The 17,069-nt window shown below is 41.0% G+C and overlaps 1 protein-coding gene across 11 annotated transcripts in view; it reads right to left on the reverse strand.

The window, feature by feature from the left end:
- Positions 1-17,069, reverse strand: part of APBB2 (amyloid beta precursor protein binding family B member 2) — a 166,029-nt gene that overhangs the window by 82,113 nt on the left and 66,847 nt on the right. For 5 of the 11 annotated variants that reach the window (XM_064710312.1, XM_064710308.1, XM_064710311.1 and 2 more), the window contains 2 exons: positions 11,653-11,721; positions 6,870-7,670 (listed from right to left, as the gene is read on the reverse strand). In XM_064710312.1, coding sequence (XP_064566382.1) covers positions 6,870-7,670; positions 11,653-11,671 — 820 coding nt within the window. In that variant the 5' untranslated portion in view covers positions 11,672-11,721. Of the gene's footprint in view, positions 1-6,869; positions 7,671-11,652; positions 11,722-14,722; positions 14,852-17,069 lie in introns of all 11 variants that reach the window. The other 6 variants (XM_064710303.1, XM_064710304.1, XM_064710309.1 and 3 more) reach the window with 2 other exon arrangements.

The raw sequence follows: 17,069 nt of genomic DNA on the forward strand, positions 1-17,069 counted from the left end.
CAAACCCAAGGCTGCCTGCAGCACCATCTATCCCATGTCTTGGTGGCACATGCTATAGGTTTCTGTTTATCCAGAAATTTCTATATGTGCAATACCCTAACTTTGAACAGCACCATGGTGACTCAAGGGACCCAGAACCCCACTTTAGCCAATCCCATATCGCTAATTAAAGATGAATTCAACTTCAGTCAGCTAACTCTTGACTTATGTGAGAATTCAGCACACAAGGAACTAGTGCACTGAGAGACTGGGATATAAAGGAGCCACTAATTTGGGGAGATTTTAAGAAATACCTCCAGATGCAAACGTATCAGGTCAGGAACTTGAGGAGGATTTAAGTCTGTGTTCCTGTACAGACATCTCCTTTCACAGGGGCTTGAACTAGGATCTGACTTTCTCTTGGCAGTACTTCAGTATTACATAACTCAGAGCTCCCCATTTTTTTGTGTTAAGTTTTCAAAACTTTTGTGAAATAACACCCCAGCACAGACAAAATCCCCAATACTCATTTCTGCTGTCAAACATAGTCCATGTGATTTACTGTCATGGCCTTTGTGCTAGTCTTGCTTGCCTAACCTACTGTCTACAAATACCCCTGTGCTTGCTTACAGCTCTCCTGCAGTTGGTGCCAAGTCCTTATTTATCTCCACAGCTGCATATTATTCACTCTCCTTTTGCTTCCCCCTCCAATGCATCCCTCCTCCAGGTCATGTTCCCATCTTCCATCCTCTCCTCCCCACTTCACAACCCACATGTGCCCCATCAGCTTTCTCCTCTGAGAGCAGCAGGGAGAGCAGCTCAGCACTGCTGGCCTGACACTGGGACCACAGCAGGTGCTCACAGGAACAACCACAGGGGCCAGGCTTTGCATTTCCCCTCTGCAGAGTGCAAAGAGGCAGGAATATCTTCAGAATAGGGAACCCCAAGGTGTGCTGGCCATCCCCAGCTTGTACACCTGGTGAATCACTGCTACCCCAGCAACTGCAAGGTCCTCAGAGAGCTCAAGGGCCACTGCAAAGACTGGAGACTCATTCTGCTGAGTGGCAACACCATTCCTCTACCACACCTCCTGCAGCTAACATACAGGAGCCTAGAAGATAACAAACAAGCACCCAAACAGGCTGCAAAGCGCTTCAGAGCACACAGACCCCACCTAGAAGAATATAACCTTGTTCTCAGCTTGCCTTAACAAACAGAGGCCTGCACATAAAGCCTCCTCCCAAAGGTAATACTGTTTCTTCCTTCCCTTCCCCAGAGATAGCTGTACCCATTTCAAAGCATCAATCAGGTGGATTGAAGTTTGGCCTGACTTGTATGCAGCATTCAGAAGTGCTGAGGCAGAGGTTTACTGGATCGATTTTGGCCATAATTTTTTATTACTTGAGCGCTTTATGAACTGGAAAGTTTTTTTTTTAAAGGAGAGGTGGTTAGTCTGGTATCAGCTTATTGTGGCTTTTTTGTGCAACTTCCTGCATTATCATCCCTCTGAAATCAGGATCCTGACTTTTCCTCATTACCTTCTGTTTTTTCTTCTGTGATTTGTTTTTCCCTTCCTCTTTGCTTGGTCCTGTGTCTGACAATCCTAGGCATAGAAGAGTTTTTCCAGCAAGATACATTTAACCTCAGAGAGGACATGCAGCATCCAGAACTACAAACTTCTACCCCTCAACTACAGAAGCTTGGAAAGTTTCCAAAAATAGTTTGTCAAGTTAAGTAGCTGACATGATTAAGTTATTTACCACTTCTGAAACTTGAGTCTGCCCTACAGATGCTCAGAAGAGTTTTCCACTTGACTACAGCACACAAAAAGCGTGTCCTAATATCTCTTAACATCACACACTCATGCAAAGTGCATTGTGGAGTTAAGGGAAATGTGCAGTGCTCTGGGCATCTTGTGAACCACTCAGGCAGTAGCATGAAGCTGGCATTTACTTCTGTGTTGTCTTGGCACCACCTCTACTCCCCATTGCCACCTTTTGCTTTCCATGCAAGTATTCCACATGTTTCAGGCACAGGCCCTGCAGGCATTTGTTTATCCCACAACTACACATTTTACTGAATAGAAAAATATTCATTTTTAACACTCTCAAAATCATAGTACTGCACTTACACAAAGCAGGACTATGATATTTTCTGGATTAGGAATTATGTGCTTTACTAAGGTAAGTGTCCTTGATATTTTCTGGATTAGGAATGATGTGCTTTACTAGCATGGGAAGTGTCCTTGAAAAGACAAACACCAAACAAGAAATGAAATACCAAGGGCAAAACAACTCAAATTATGAGTTGTTATGAGACTCCATCAAGTGGCCAGAAGTTCAGCTGGATTAAGGTCAAAATGAATGAAGCTATGCCACATCTGACACTGTAGCCAAAGGACAGAGCTAGCCACAGCAATGCTTTAGTAATCAAAGCACAGCCACCACAAGGGAACTGTCTTCAAACTCAATCTCCCCCAGCTCCAGGGCACCCAGGGAGAGATGTCACACTAGGAGAGAGCTGTTTTTACAGAGAATATGACAAACCATCCCAGACCCTTTTGGAACATTACAGCAGAGATCAAACAGGGAGCTATTTTTAAAACAAAAACACAGTAAATTAACAAATTTCATTTCTGCACTACAGGGCAGGTGTTTCAAACTCTATTCAGCTGGTTAATTCATCTGTGAGTGTTACCTAATGCTCATCCTGCTCAGGCTGTGATTGTTTCTCCAAAGGCAAGTCCTAGCTCTTGCCTCTTCTCTGCTGCCTGTCTTGGACACCACCAGACATCTCAAGGGACACCAGGTGGGCAGCTGAACCAAGCTCACTCTAGGGAGGAAACTGAATGGCTCTGATGAACTGAAAAATCATTATCTTTTTGGCAAACAGTTAAGTATGAAACTGTAACTGCAACACAGTCTGGAAAACCTCTTCCGTAGTCCCAAATTTTGGTAATTGCAAACAGGGTTTGGAAGAGGATATTAATCACTGCTTATAATGCATTTATCCTCCCATTCCTGAATTTAAGCATGTTAATCCACTTTTACATACCCATTTTTGTTATCTATCTCAAATCAAAAAGCTGTTGATTATTCCTCTTAATTGTGGGATCTGGGTGCTGATTGCCACTCTTAATTGTGGAATTTCAAGTCAGAGCATTCAAACATCCAAGAGAACAATTTAGGTAGCTACACTGAGAATCACAGAATAAAACCAACCTGACTGCCTAAACACAGCAAGCAGCCTCCCTGTGCAACTGATGGTGGCAATGTGTACTTGAGAGAATCATCTTTCAAGTTCAATTTATTATCAAGTTCAATTTATTTTATAGCCTTCTACCAGTAGACCCTGAAACTGTGAACAGTGTATAACCATGGCTGCCCTTGAAGTTTCATTTCTTTTAAACTGACCCTAAAATCTTCTTATAGGGATGGCTAAATAAGAGACAAACATGCAGTTAGTAACTTTCTTATAGGGATGGCTAAATAAGAGACAAACATGCAGTTAGTAACTTCATATGCACAATGTGAGGAATACCTACACACACACACTGGGGATATAGAGCAACAGTTACCTTTCTTATTTCATAAGCAGTCAGCAAACAGTCAAGACTGAGACTATAAAACATGCACTATTCTTGAGACATGGTTATCAGTAACATGCAGGATTAAAAAATATAACAGCCCAATATTAAAAGTTGCCAGTCTTTAGGAGGTGCACAGCAGGTGTGAAGCAGAGACTCTTATTCCCAAAAATCTGAAAATTGGGTGATTACTTAGAACCCTACAATTGTATAGGTGGCTCTCTGTCTAGTTTTATAGGACTTGCATTAATCCACAATGTAACTGAATGTATTTTTAGTACATAAATTTTTTTCCCCACTCAGGAACACAAAAAACATGTTCTGAGCAAGTAACAGACCTATTGTCTGTATCAGATAGGTACTGCAAAGGAAGAGTCGTGCTTTTTAGGGGACATAATTTAATTTTAATTTGGTCAAAGATGTCAGTTAAAATCAGAGGCAGAACTGGCCACTGCTGTAAGTCTTTCTGACAAGCTCATGATTTCCTGTAATTTTTATTGTATTAGGAGAGCTATTTTCCCCAGCCATGCTGTTCTTTCAGAGCACCAGGCTCTCTGCAAGAGCGGCACTCCTGATCCCCAAGGGCTGCTCTCCCACCTGCCCTTTCTGCATGGGATGGAACTGGTTTATCAGGAACCAGCTGTTAGACTGCCCTCTGCTCAGAGACCAGCAGCAGACAGGCACTGGTATGTTGCAGTTGCACACAGCAGCAGCACTCCTGAAAAAGGGCACTTGTGGTTTTAATACCCCTTTGATTTCAGCTAGGGAGAGATGAGGCACCAAAGGCTGAGAGAGCAGGGAGCCAGAGGAGGCTGCTGCCCTGCACATCCTCACACAACCCCAAAGAGGGCAAGAGGGGCAGCTGGCATAGAGCAAGAAGTATCTGTGGCTCTCTAGCACCATGTGTCCCACATCTCAGGGACTTTCCTAATTATGGGGCAATTCCTGGCTCTAGAAGGAGGGGAGTTTATTTAAATTAAAACAGAAAGCAAAAGCAAATTCCAATTTTCTTGTTGGTTTGGAGACAAAGAGAATTCTTTTTATTTCCTGAAGAATCCCCATTTCTAATTCATTAGAGATTATTACACAGAGCACTGCACTTTACTATGGCAGAATAACTTTCCACTGAAATTGTTTTTCAGGTGATACAAAGATTAAGAAATGTGCCTGCCTCCTAGGGAGCTTCTTAACAAAAAACAAACAAACAAACAAAAAAAGCAAGTCACAAAGAGAAAACATCACCCTCACTCTCTCCTAGGTTTGAGCGCTGGGACATGTGCTTTGCTGCTGCTTGCACCACATAGATTCATACAATGAATACAAATACATACAAATTTTATCCAGGTGAAACTGATAAATACACAGAGAGGGAGAGAAGGAATAGGTAGATGGTGTAATAACACAAGATGTATTTCCTTTAAAAGCCAGACTAAGGAAAGTTTCTTGAGAGAGGAAGAGGAAGCACTCCCCACGATGTGAACCCAGTTCTGGTCCATTTGCAGTATTAAAAGCACCTGGAGCTGGTGTGTGGTTATTCATAAGCCTCTCCAAATGACAGAGGATTCAGCTGGATAGACACAGCAGCTCCCAGGGGAGCTGCAGTGCCTGAGGCCGAGGGAGGCAGGCCTCCTTGTGTGGGGGACTGCCTGCAGTGCTGGGTGTCAATCAGCTCTGCTGGAGAGTCACTGCCTGTCTCTGGGAAGGCTGCCTGAAAACCCATTAGGGCTTGGCATGTGCTAAGATCTCAATGACATCCCACTGCTTTGCTGACTATAGGTTTTTTCTGCTTCTAAAATCCCCACAGACTCTTTTTTCTTTTTGAAGTACTAAATCTCAGAAAGAAGGTTAGATAGCTGAAAGCACTAATAAAATTTTCTGAAAGTTGAGGTCTATGTAGATGCACATACAGCTAATTTCCTCGGCCAAGAAAGAAGAGTTTCCTCCAGACACATTTGTTATACTGTACTGTGCTTGTGCTGTTCAGGGCCCATTATTAATGGATTCTATCATATCTGTTTATCAACATTAACATTTGTTTAAATAAATCAGGTTTTTTGTATCTTTAAATTGAGTTGTATTTATTTTTTACCTCATCACTCAGAGAGAAGGTCAAGGCTCCTGAAAACACCTTTTTATTAGACCACACATAGAAGTATCCTGCCCTAAGGAGACCTCAGGAGGATTTTATCTAAACAATTATGCATTATGAGTGCAATCAATTAAGAATAAAGGTTTCAGGGTTTTTGAATTGCACAACTCCAAAAGAAAACACATGAAAACAAAACAAAAATACCTCACAAAACAGCATTCAGATTTCTAGGATTTAAATAATGAAATAGTGTTAAGAGTAGGAAAAGCAAGACAAAACAATTCAGAAGCCCTAAAAGAAGCATATTTTTATTTCCAAGAGTGTCTTCTCAAGAAAGCCATATTTCTATAATATTTCTGCATAAACTGAAATGCTAAACACAACCTCTGCACTGAACACTATTAATTCCCCAGGTATCTGCTGGACTACATTCTTGTATGGATTAACTGCTCTCAATACTGCAGGATTTTTTCAATTCCCACAAGTCATATGACTAAAACTCTACTGCATATTTTTCCCCCTAGATAAATGTCTTTCTTTCTTTGGGCCCTAACATTTACTATTGGAGCATAAATGCAAGGTTTGGGGAGCACTGAGCTGTGCAGACCCCACATGATGCAGTGGCAGTGAAGAGCCCTGACCATGCCCAAAAGCACAGCCCTCCAGGACAGACACCAGCAGGGCTCACTGCACAGCTCCTCAGCTGGGAGGGTTTCTCTTTACCCATGTTGACACAGGGAGGGATCATCATCAAATGACTGGGATGTAGTGGGCACATCTTACAAAGCTGTGCATTACAAAAGTAAAACTCTTCACTGAACCTAGAAATCATCATTCAGAAAAGCTTTTTTGTTGTGTGTAAGTAGCTATCAGTAGTTCAGCATCTCCTGATAACCATGTTCTTCTCACAACATGAACCCACTGATTACTGAAGAGTAATTATTTATGAAGTAGGAAGAGGTGCAGTCAGCATATTTCTAGGACCCTGTATGGGCCATCTGCTGGTGCCTTTCTTAAAGCTGCCACAATCAACCAGGAAGCTTCCAAGCATTCCCTAGCAGACAAGCAGCTGTGTGCAAGGCCAATGCTTGCATTTTGATACAATCCAGTTCCCCAGTGAAACTGCTAAACCACCTCTGTCCTTCCTGGCACCAGCTGAGGAAAGCTAAGCAATCCCTTTCTAAAACAAGGCTGTGAGGAGCCTTTGCTTCGTACCTGTTTCATCGGGCGAGCTCGGCGAGGCGCTGTCCTGGGACAGGGTAGTCCAGCTGGAGTCCTCATCACTCGGGGCCAGGTTTTGAATCCTGTGGAGGGCACAGTCTGTTTTGGCCCCAGTTTTTGGGTGATCCTTCTTTGTCTCTGGGCTTGATGACACCGTGGCAACCTGGCCATCCTCTGGACTCGGCATCTTGTTCTGTTTCCGGGGCAGGACTTCCCCATTGACAATAACGGTAGAAGCCTGGCTGTTGCTTTGTGCAGACTTATCTTCCATGCCAACAAAACCCTGCTCTAGATCTCGAGCTGATGTCTCTAGATCTGCATAGTAATTCAGGAAGCTCTTGGTCCTTCTTGGCTGCGAGGGTAATATTTCACAGCCAGAGGAATCCTGTGGGATCGGCTCATTGCCTTCAAACTTCTCAGAAGTTACATTTACGCCTGCAGTGGTACTGAGGTTTTTGTTGGGATCCTGCTGTCCCTGCTCGGCAGCTTTCCTGAGCTGGTTTTCTCCGTTCTTCACCAGCTTTATATTGGCAGAGCCGTTCCCCAGCAGGGGCTGGACTGCTGGGTCAGAAAGCCCCATGGCTGTCTGAATGTTAGTCAGAGCGTACTTTTTCCTGCATTTGGGAGGGGTGCTGTTCTTGCTCTCCGTGTGCCTGATCTCTGCATTGAGGAGCTCGTTGTGGGAGGAGCGCAGGTTCAGGGTGTTGGGCGGCGTGGCGGGGCCGTTGCGGTTCACGGCGTCCGTGGTGCTGCCGCTCGCCATGAACACCGCCAGGGCATCCACGCCGGAATCGACTGCAAAGCAAAGGGAGCACCCGTGAGACACGTGCACGGCATACACTCTGTGCTAGGGCTTCTGGTAAGGGCATGTGGCACTTTAGGTAATGGTTTTACAGGAGGAAAATTACCACAACCTATGTGGGTAAGAGAAGAGACAAAAGCTTATCTTATTCAATGAGGAAGAACATAGTCAGAAAAAAATATAGAGAGATTATCAGGACCACGAAGATGAGAAAAAGCAGAAAGCCTGGCCCCATACAATACAATTTTAGGGCAGGTTTTTCATGTCTGAATCTGTTGCAGGCAGGCTGTGGGACAGCAGGGGTGCCCTTTGCAAATGCCTGGGACTCTCACTATCATACCATAAATCTTTCAGTATTTCACCTCTGTCTTGGATGGAGAAATAAGTCCTCAAGTGCTCATCACCAGGAAACAGAAATTTGAACTATTTGTAAGACTGCAGACAGATGCTGCTTCTTTTTCATTTTTATGTAGTGCTGTTACTGCTAAACCTGACTGGTTGGTCAGCTGTTGACTCCTAACACTTGCATTTTCTCTGTCTTTCTTTCTTTCCCCTCCCTCCCCTGCCACCTTCCTTTTTCATTTTTTTTTAGGGAAGGGAAGGAGAGGGTCAGGGAAGACAAGGGGATGACCACAAAGGTGTATTTGATTTTCAGGGGCAGGGAAAAAAATCCCTTGACAAAATACCCTGCTGGAATTCAATCAACTTCAAACAAAAGGCTTGTTCCAGAGATGGTTTACTATTTCTGTAGCTCACAAAGTTCAAGCTTAAGGATAAAACATACATGCTAACATACACTGTTAAATTCTTTGTCTGCTTTTAAACAAGTTTCTGATTTTTCTTAGCCATTTGCACAGCTCATATTTTGAAAAAATATTAAGTTTATTGAGGGAACAGATTTTTAGATTATTAAAAATAAATCGAAATATAGCTCTTTTAAAAACTTATCTAAAAAACCCTGCAATTTGTTCCTGTACTGTCTATTTATGGCTTCCACGAATCTGCACAATACTCCATGAAAACCTCAATTTACTGTAACAGTCACTGTTGTTTTATACCTGGCAACTAAATTAGAGGCCAATTAATAAATCACTTCCATCTGCCACAACATGAAACACCCTTTCTGTTGTTCCTAATTCTCAGTTATCATTGACTGCTTATATTGCACATAAAAAGGTATCAGGGGCTTACCCAGGAATGAAAAGCTGTAATTTGAGCTAGCCGATGACAGATCATTGCAGCTCAGCTGTGCTGCATCTTTGTACATTTGATATATGACAGAACTGACTGCTGTACAGATTTATAAGAGATTAAATATATGGGTTTTAAAAGAAAATATAATACACAAACAGAGTGAAAAGGAGCACTTCCCATTGATACCTAAATGCAGGCACAGTTGCCAGTGTTCCCTCCTCTTTGATGTGCTGTCAAAGCTGCTCACTCGCAAACATGACTCTGGTTCATTTGAAACCAAGCAGATCAAGTAATAATACCCTTTGTTCCCTGAATCACCCATCCAGGTGTTGAAGAACAATTTCTAAAATTGTTAAAAACAGAATTTCAACTGAATTTTACAATTGTTCATATTTGCCAATTTCTCAAGCCCTGGTCAGTCAGTCTAAACCAACTGCAAATTCTTTAGAAGATGGATCACCCCATGGACATGCTGTGCCATCATCTTAGGCAATGGCTGACAAACATCCCGGAAAAAACTTAAGCCACAAGACACTTTAAAACTCAACTATTACAAAATTTAAAGGAACTTTATAAATTACTTCTCAGATAAACACACCATATACACACACAGAGCTTCCTGGACCTTGTTCAAAACAAATCAGGTCTAATGTAAGCAAGGTTGCATCTGATCAGATGTTACCAAAATGTTTTACGTGAAACAGCTTCTACATATCAAATGGCTGCTTTGTACTCTCTTTCTGAATCACTCAAAATCTGACAACATGAAAGTCACATAAAAAAGTAAAGTAATAGGGCAGGATAATTTCACCCCTACGTTACCTGACCTTTAGAATTTGTGCAATTGCATGGTATCTAGGGATTTCACTACATTACATTTTACTTCATGCTTCAGCAAATTAAAACAAACATCTATGTTTTTCAGCCATAAATACTATAGAACAAGACAGAAATTTGTTCTCCTCTGTTACAAACGAGCTACTTCATGCAATGTTTGCCACTATTTTTGTCACTGAACAAATTTCTTAAAAAATAATCTTCCTGGATAAAGCTTAAGTATTTGCATGTCAGCTTATCTTTAGCTTGTCCCGTGCTGCTGTTTCATTGCTCAGAAATACTGTTAAGAATAAGACCTTGGCAACATTGCAACACAATGTATCACGTTTTACTGATCTGCTTGATAAAGATTCTCCACTGATTTGATGAACATGGACACACTGCTCAACGCCTGAGCCAAGGAGTCTTTGTGGCTCACACAGTGTTTGTGACTTGGCTGTCAACTTGGGCTGGTGTAGGCCCATGAGCAGAAAACTGTCCAAACAAACCTTTCACTAGACACCACCTCCCCTCCTGACCCCATCTCAGGTGATTCATCGATCAAACCATCATGACCAAATGATCAGTGGGCAGGCAGACAGCAGCACAAGGGGTGCCCAGAGTGAAGCCAGCTGCTCTCTCGGGGACCATGAGCCTGCTTGCTCGCTGTCACCCTGCGCTCCCAGCCACGCCCTGGGATGCACACGGCCAGCTTCCCTCTGCTCTTGGAAGCAGACAGATGTGAGAAAAGGGGGGAGGAAAGAGAAAAGAAGGCAAAAAGAGAAGAAATACAGATGGGCAGATCTTCCATTTCAAGGGTAGAAGTTGCTATGAGACTGGGACTAACTACAGCAGCAGAAAAATGGGAATGCAAAGAAATGCCTAAGAGCACTGAAGAAAGATTGCATAGTAGAACAGTGCAAGGAAGAAGAGCAATAGCCCATCCCTACTCCTTTATACAGGACACAATGATGCTTGAAACACATCACTTTTCCCAGAGGAAGCACATGCCAGTTTTCTAATTAAAGAATTCAATAAAATGCAAGAATCCTAGATTCCTGCATCCAGGGCTGCCACAGACAGACTCCATCCCCCTCTCAGACAGCTCCTTGTGCTGCCTGGCTACCAGCAAGGACCATGCTACTGGCACAGGGCACCATATTTTCAATTTCTCTACCTTCTACTGAAAAGCAAACACAATGGACAACCAGACCAGGAATCACTGAGTTGATCTATATATGTCTCAGTATAAGTGGGAGGACACTGCTAAGTTTTAAGTGAGCAAAAGTAGGGTATTACACTAAAAAATATTCTACTCTGGTGAAAAGCTAACAACAATTAGAATATTATCATTACTGGGAATAATAACATGGTTAAATTGTTGGTTCTTCAGGACAGCACTTAACTTGGTAGAAGATCTGTCATAGCAATTCATTAAGGGTTTCAACTTGCTTACTTTTCAAAAGAACTCCCAGCCTCAATTGTAGACGTTTAACATTCTTACAGATCTAGATTAAAATACTTTTACCATTCTCACAGGTATAGATTAAAATACTTTCACTACTACAATGTGTTTAACAAAGAGTAGTGCCAACTCTCTAAGGATCACAATAATACAAATAATATTGCTACTTGAATGGCTTTTATCAATGTTTTTCAATCCTCTCATGTAACTTTCAGAGCTAGAAGAGACAGACAGAAAATGTCATTGCAAACAAAGAATAGTGCATGACCAATTTGTCTTTGCCATCTAATGACTTCATTGCATCCTATTGTCTATAGGAAGTCTTTAAAAAGCTCAATAGAGAGTTTCTTCAAAAAGGCACAGTTAAAAAAAATGAAGTGCTTTCTCTTTTTCATGTGTAAGTGCAAAATGAAAGTGAAATATGGACCTGGAAAGAAGAAGAAAAATAAGAGGAAGATTTCACATATTTGCATAGCAGAATCTTTTAAAGGGCATCTGACCTGGAAGTACTTCTGACATGGCTCGCGTGACGTCAGCAATGCATCAGGAAATAGATTATAATTTGAAATCTGAAAAGAGGGACCATTTAAGAATTAAAACCAAAGGAAAACACAAAAGAAAAATACCACATTTTAGAAGCTCCTGAGAGATGTTAAGCATTCTAAATAAAGCTCACAGCATAACAGTGAGGATTCTCTGACTTTTTCATGATATTTGACAGTCAATAAAGTATGGGAGAGGCTAATCTGCAGCAACATGAACATGTAATTAAAAATAAATATTATATTTTTGTTAATATACAACTTTACTAGGGCACAAATTGAAAAATATTCTCCAGTTTTAGTCAACATATTGTAGCAAAAACCTAAATAATACAAGGTTTTCCCAATTACCCGATTACAGCTTACTCAGGAAACCACAGCAGTAAATTGGTAAAAGAAAACACAGCAGTAAGGCAGGTTCATAAGAAAATTTGCAGAATGAGATCTAGCATATGAAACTAAGAAGCACAGGGTTGATCTCACAGGGGGGAATCATAAAAAGAAAATCAGGCAGTGAATTCTAATATGGGACCCTTTCCTGGCCATCTTCTCATAAATAAACCATTTTGCCCAAAAGTCTCTGGTTTGGATATGAATGACAAACACAGTGAGAGACGAGGTACGTATGAAAATTTTTGCCACTGCATGTAGGAAATATAGGAAAAAAATAATACAAATCTTTCCAAAAAGCAGATTTCTCTTTGGCAAGGATATCTATTGAGTACAAAATATTTAATGACAACTCCATGCCAGGGGCCTACAGCCATAGGTCTTATACACTTGAACTTGAGTTTAAGTCTAAGCAGCTGTAGAGAACACCTTCATTCTACAATGACTGCAGCCCAACACCAGCTAACTCCCTTCACTTCAAAGGGTGAATTCCAATGTTAAAACATTCATTCTCAAACTATGACCAGCTAAATGGTAATAGTTAAACAGATGTCAGCCAAAAGCATCCTAATAAACTCCAGATTTACATTATTAGCTAAAATCAGAATTAAGACTAGAAGCTTTCTTAGTATCAAATATCTATATAAGAAGAATCAGATGATATCTACAGAAGTTCCAGTCAAGATCTAACACTTTCAGAATGGAAAAGGAAAGGAAATATTCAAATGAAGTGCTGCGGTAGATCAGAGACCACAGCCAATTATTTTCTTCTTGCTGCTCCCTCTGGCAGTGACATCTTAGCTGGACTGAGCTTGGAAGCTGGAAAGAGAAAGCTCAGCAAAGCCAAGAAAGTGAATTATGATGGTGGGCAGAGCAGTCTGGGGAATGCAAGAGCAGGAAAGAAGCAGGGCTGCCAGCACCTTACACATGGTACTCTCAAATCTGTCTGCAGATGGCTCCACACAAATCTCTGAGTTGCTGAGGGTGGGAAGGATCTCTCCAGACCATCAAATACAACACTCCTGCCCAAGCAGGTAATCGCTGCTGCCCTCTCCACTCCACCCTGGATCTGTCCTCACATCAGAATAAAATTGCCACTTCAACTTGATTGCTAAATGCAGCTTCTCCCATTTCCAGCTATTTCCTGCTTCACCTAGTCCTACTGAAATCACCATCTGGTACCAGCTTTCTGTCCTGGCTCCTCCATCCCCCAGAGGCACCCTGCCAGTCCCTGCTGCCACAATAATGACATTCCCCTTTTCAGAGCTAATCATGCTGCCAACCAACTGCAACAGCCTAGCAGCAGTGCTGTTCCTGTTCTAGTGGTGCTCTTACTAATGAGAATCCATAAAGCTGATCTGTCTTTATGTTGTGTAATTGAGGAAAAAAACTTAAGATCCTCAATGAGTTGTAGCACTCAAGTTGAATATGCCTTCTCATTTACCATTTTTTTCCTTCCCCTTTCCCACAAAGCCAGTCATCCAGAAAAAAATCCAAGACAAGATGCTTCTCAGAATCAGATTCTAACAGACAAAAAGAAAAAAGAAAAATATTAAAAAATATTCATGACAAAAATAAACTGGCTAAATCCACTGTTCCTGTACTTTTCTTTTATTAAGCTAGATACATCTAAATAACCAGTGTATATTTGACTACCCGACTGAAACTTTATATTGCAGAGAACATGGGTCATCTTGTGCTTCTATAGTACTCTTAAATCAAGTAACCACTTTAAGAAAGAAAGAGCAATTCTTTCCTTTATATAAGGTATTGCCATGACATGGCATAAAGACTAATCCTGCATTTATGAGGGAAAAAAACAAGATGACATGCTAAGTCTTTTCCAAATTCAATTCTCTCCCTTTAATTAGATTCTCCCCCGTGTGTAGAATGGAACAGTCTGGTAGGCAGAACCAGTGTTGTCGCAGCAAGAAGATGGAGTGTTTTATCTGCTAGCTACTTGTGAGCACAGATAACAAGACCTGTCATTGGATCTATAACTTCACAGCAATATTTGCTAAGTAAATGGTTGTAATTGTTTCTAATCCCATTGTTTAAATTAAAATACAGAGCCCTAAAATTCTGCTTTTTAAAATTTTCATGTAAATTATTCAATCTCTAAATAAAGATCACACCGTGGACTTATCTGCTAATTTACAAATATCCTTACTTCAATGTAAGTGCTAAGAGAGGACACAAGCATAAACATCATTCTCCTTAAACAGAAACACAAACTCAGAAATTGTAACCTGAATTTCTGCAATTGAGATGACCAATGAGGCAAGAAGGACTTCTGTATTCTGCAGCTTTAATCTCAAGTGCCATCCAAAAATAACTCACCAAGCCTGAAGGTAAACAGTGTGTAATCAAAGCTGATGAGAAATACCTAAACTGAAGCAAAATGTCTTATGAAACAGAAAGTTAGGATAAGCTGTCTCAGTGAAAAAATGTAGCCAAAATGTTTTGTAGGACAGGCAGCCTACCCATATGCTTGAAAGGAATCAAGGGCCACAGATTTCCCACATAAAATGACTTTTACTGATTCCAAACCAGGGATTTTTCAGCTCCACATAAATTTAACATTGATCAGTTTCTAAATCAGGAAACAGAGCCACTCAAAAGATGATCTATTCCTTACCAGGCTTAAGGAAACCCACAAGTCCAGGACCAGCTTTCCAAAACAGCACTGGACCAATCCCAAGCTCTTTGATCAGGTGACACAGGCGCCAAAAGCAGGAAGGACACAAAGCACAGGTCACAGCACTAGCTAGAGAAGTAGGTAAATGTTAACTGAGACTCTATCAGGTGGAATGGTTAAGGCTCCAGCACAGATGCTGTGCTGGGGAAAAAAAAATTAAACAGATTATTATCAGCAACCACCTCCCACACACCTTGTCTGTGGCCCTGCTATTTGGAGCTCGCAAACACTCCCTGTTCTGCAAAGCCCAGAAACAAGGCTGCAAATTCCTGAGCACAATCTGCCTCTCCAAGAACAACTAACTGCATGCACATAAGTAAAGACATTTCAGTTTCCCTTTTTAAACTAATTTATTTTCAATTTCAGATGGGCTGGCATTATGATTTCACCTGCCACACCTTCATCTGCCCTCTGAAGCACATATTACAAATTTATGGCTAGTTATACATTAAACTTTTATCAAACATGGTTATCCAGAAATGTTTTTATCCTCAGATTACCCAGACTGGTAGCAAGAGTTTTGAGCCACCTATTTTAACTGCCTCATAGTTGAGATCTTAGAACACACTTGAAAGAGCATTCTACAGCAAAAAAATTTTTCTTTACTGTAAAGTTATACTTGATAATTGTAGTATCAAATTAGGCTCTAGAAATAAAAATTTGAAAATTAAAAAACGGAAAATAATCTATATGGAAATAAAGAATAAGAGTGTGTTTCTATCTCAAGTATCAATATAAAGAACACATCTAATTTCATTAATTCCTAAGTGTTTGCAAATAATTTCAAATTGCTAACAGTAAGTTAGTAACCAGTTCCTTAGACCAGTGAGTAAAAATAAAAAGCCCAAGACTCAGACACAGAAAAGAGCACTAGAGTGCCAGCTTTTGCACAATGAGACTGTGAGGACTCTCAAGAAAAGCAAAATAACATTTTGCTAGTTGAAAAGATTGTTTGTGTTCCATGTACATTAAAAACATTTTGTATCTCACCTACGTAAGGTTAGTATATATGTGCACTTTTAACTACATCTGCTAAAGTGCCTGAAAATTGGACTACATATTCCTTGCCTCCAGTAAAGGAACAGAGCTCAGGTACATCAAACCAAAAAAGGTCTCTATATTTCCAGTCTGTTTTTTTTTTAATCAAAGGTTGAATTAAATAAGGCTCATTGTGCAAACATCTCAGCAAGGCTGAAAGTTCCCTGCAAAGCTAGGTGTTGTCTTCAACCAAACTTCAATGGGATGAATCAGAAATATTTCTAAACATACAACATACAATATTTCTAAATATTTCTAAACATACAATATACTGATGCAGCCAGTAGAGCTCCCTGAGAAGGCTCTGCCCATAGTGCTCATGTATAAAACAAACCACGTGCTCGAAAATGAAATCAAACTATCGTATTTGCTTTATGGTTCCCCATAAACTAAGCAGATCAATCCATAATAAAGTGGAAGGAGAACACAACAGAAAAGCAGCTGCACTTACTGGCATTTATATTAATTACACTGAAGTGTGGCTGAAAGCAGATTCAGTTCCAACAAACCTGGCTGCAGAAGACATTGAACAAGTGGAACAGAACAAAGTACCATATTACTGACCTGAACTGCAACATGGAATCTTGAGTTCTTGACATGCCAGCCAAAAACTCTGTTCTTCCTTCTTATCTACAAACTCACAGATGCCCACAAGTTACTGAATACCAAAGGAACTAGAGTTTCTGTGAAAGGGGACAAACAGTGCAAATGTGCTACCATGGTGGCTCTCCATGACCATATGCAACCCCAAGTGGAATTACAAGGAAACCTTCAGCATCTGTCTCTGACTCCCCTGTGTAGAAGAAATTGACTGTCAGGATCCTGAGATAGGGCTACTATTTAATCATGCTAAGAAATAAATGCATAAGTGATGATAGGCATTCAGAGCACTACACAGTCCCTAAAGAAAGCTTTTCATCTGCAGGCTCTGAGTCAGCTCTTATATGCCAACAAGAGCATGTGCTTTAGAGCTTCAGCAGGATCACTCAAAAGGAAGATGCCACATAGCTTCCTAGGAAAGGAAGAAACCAGAGAGACTTTAATGAAGACAGCAACATATGTCATTGTGTACTTCTGCAACTTCCACTCCATCAGTCATCTGCATTCCTGCCTTCTCCTCAGCTATTATGTGGAGCTCTTAGAGAAACTTAACAGAAAAGTGTCCCCTGCCCAAGCATGATCTGAGCAGTGCTACAGCTTGAATCTCATTTACACCAAGACGTCTTTGTCTGGAAAGAAAAGGTCAGGA

The sequence above is a fragment of the Zonotrichia leucophrys genome, chromosome 4, assembly GCF_028769735.1.
Source record: "Zonotrichia leucophrys gambelii isolate GWCS_2022_RI chromosome 4, RI_Zleu_2.0, whole genome shotgun sequence".
NCBI classification, from domain to species: domain Eukaryota; kingdom Metazoa; phylum Chordata; class Aves; order Passeriformes; family Passerellidae; genus Zonotrichia; species Zonotrichia leucophrys.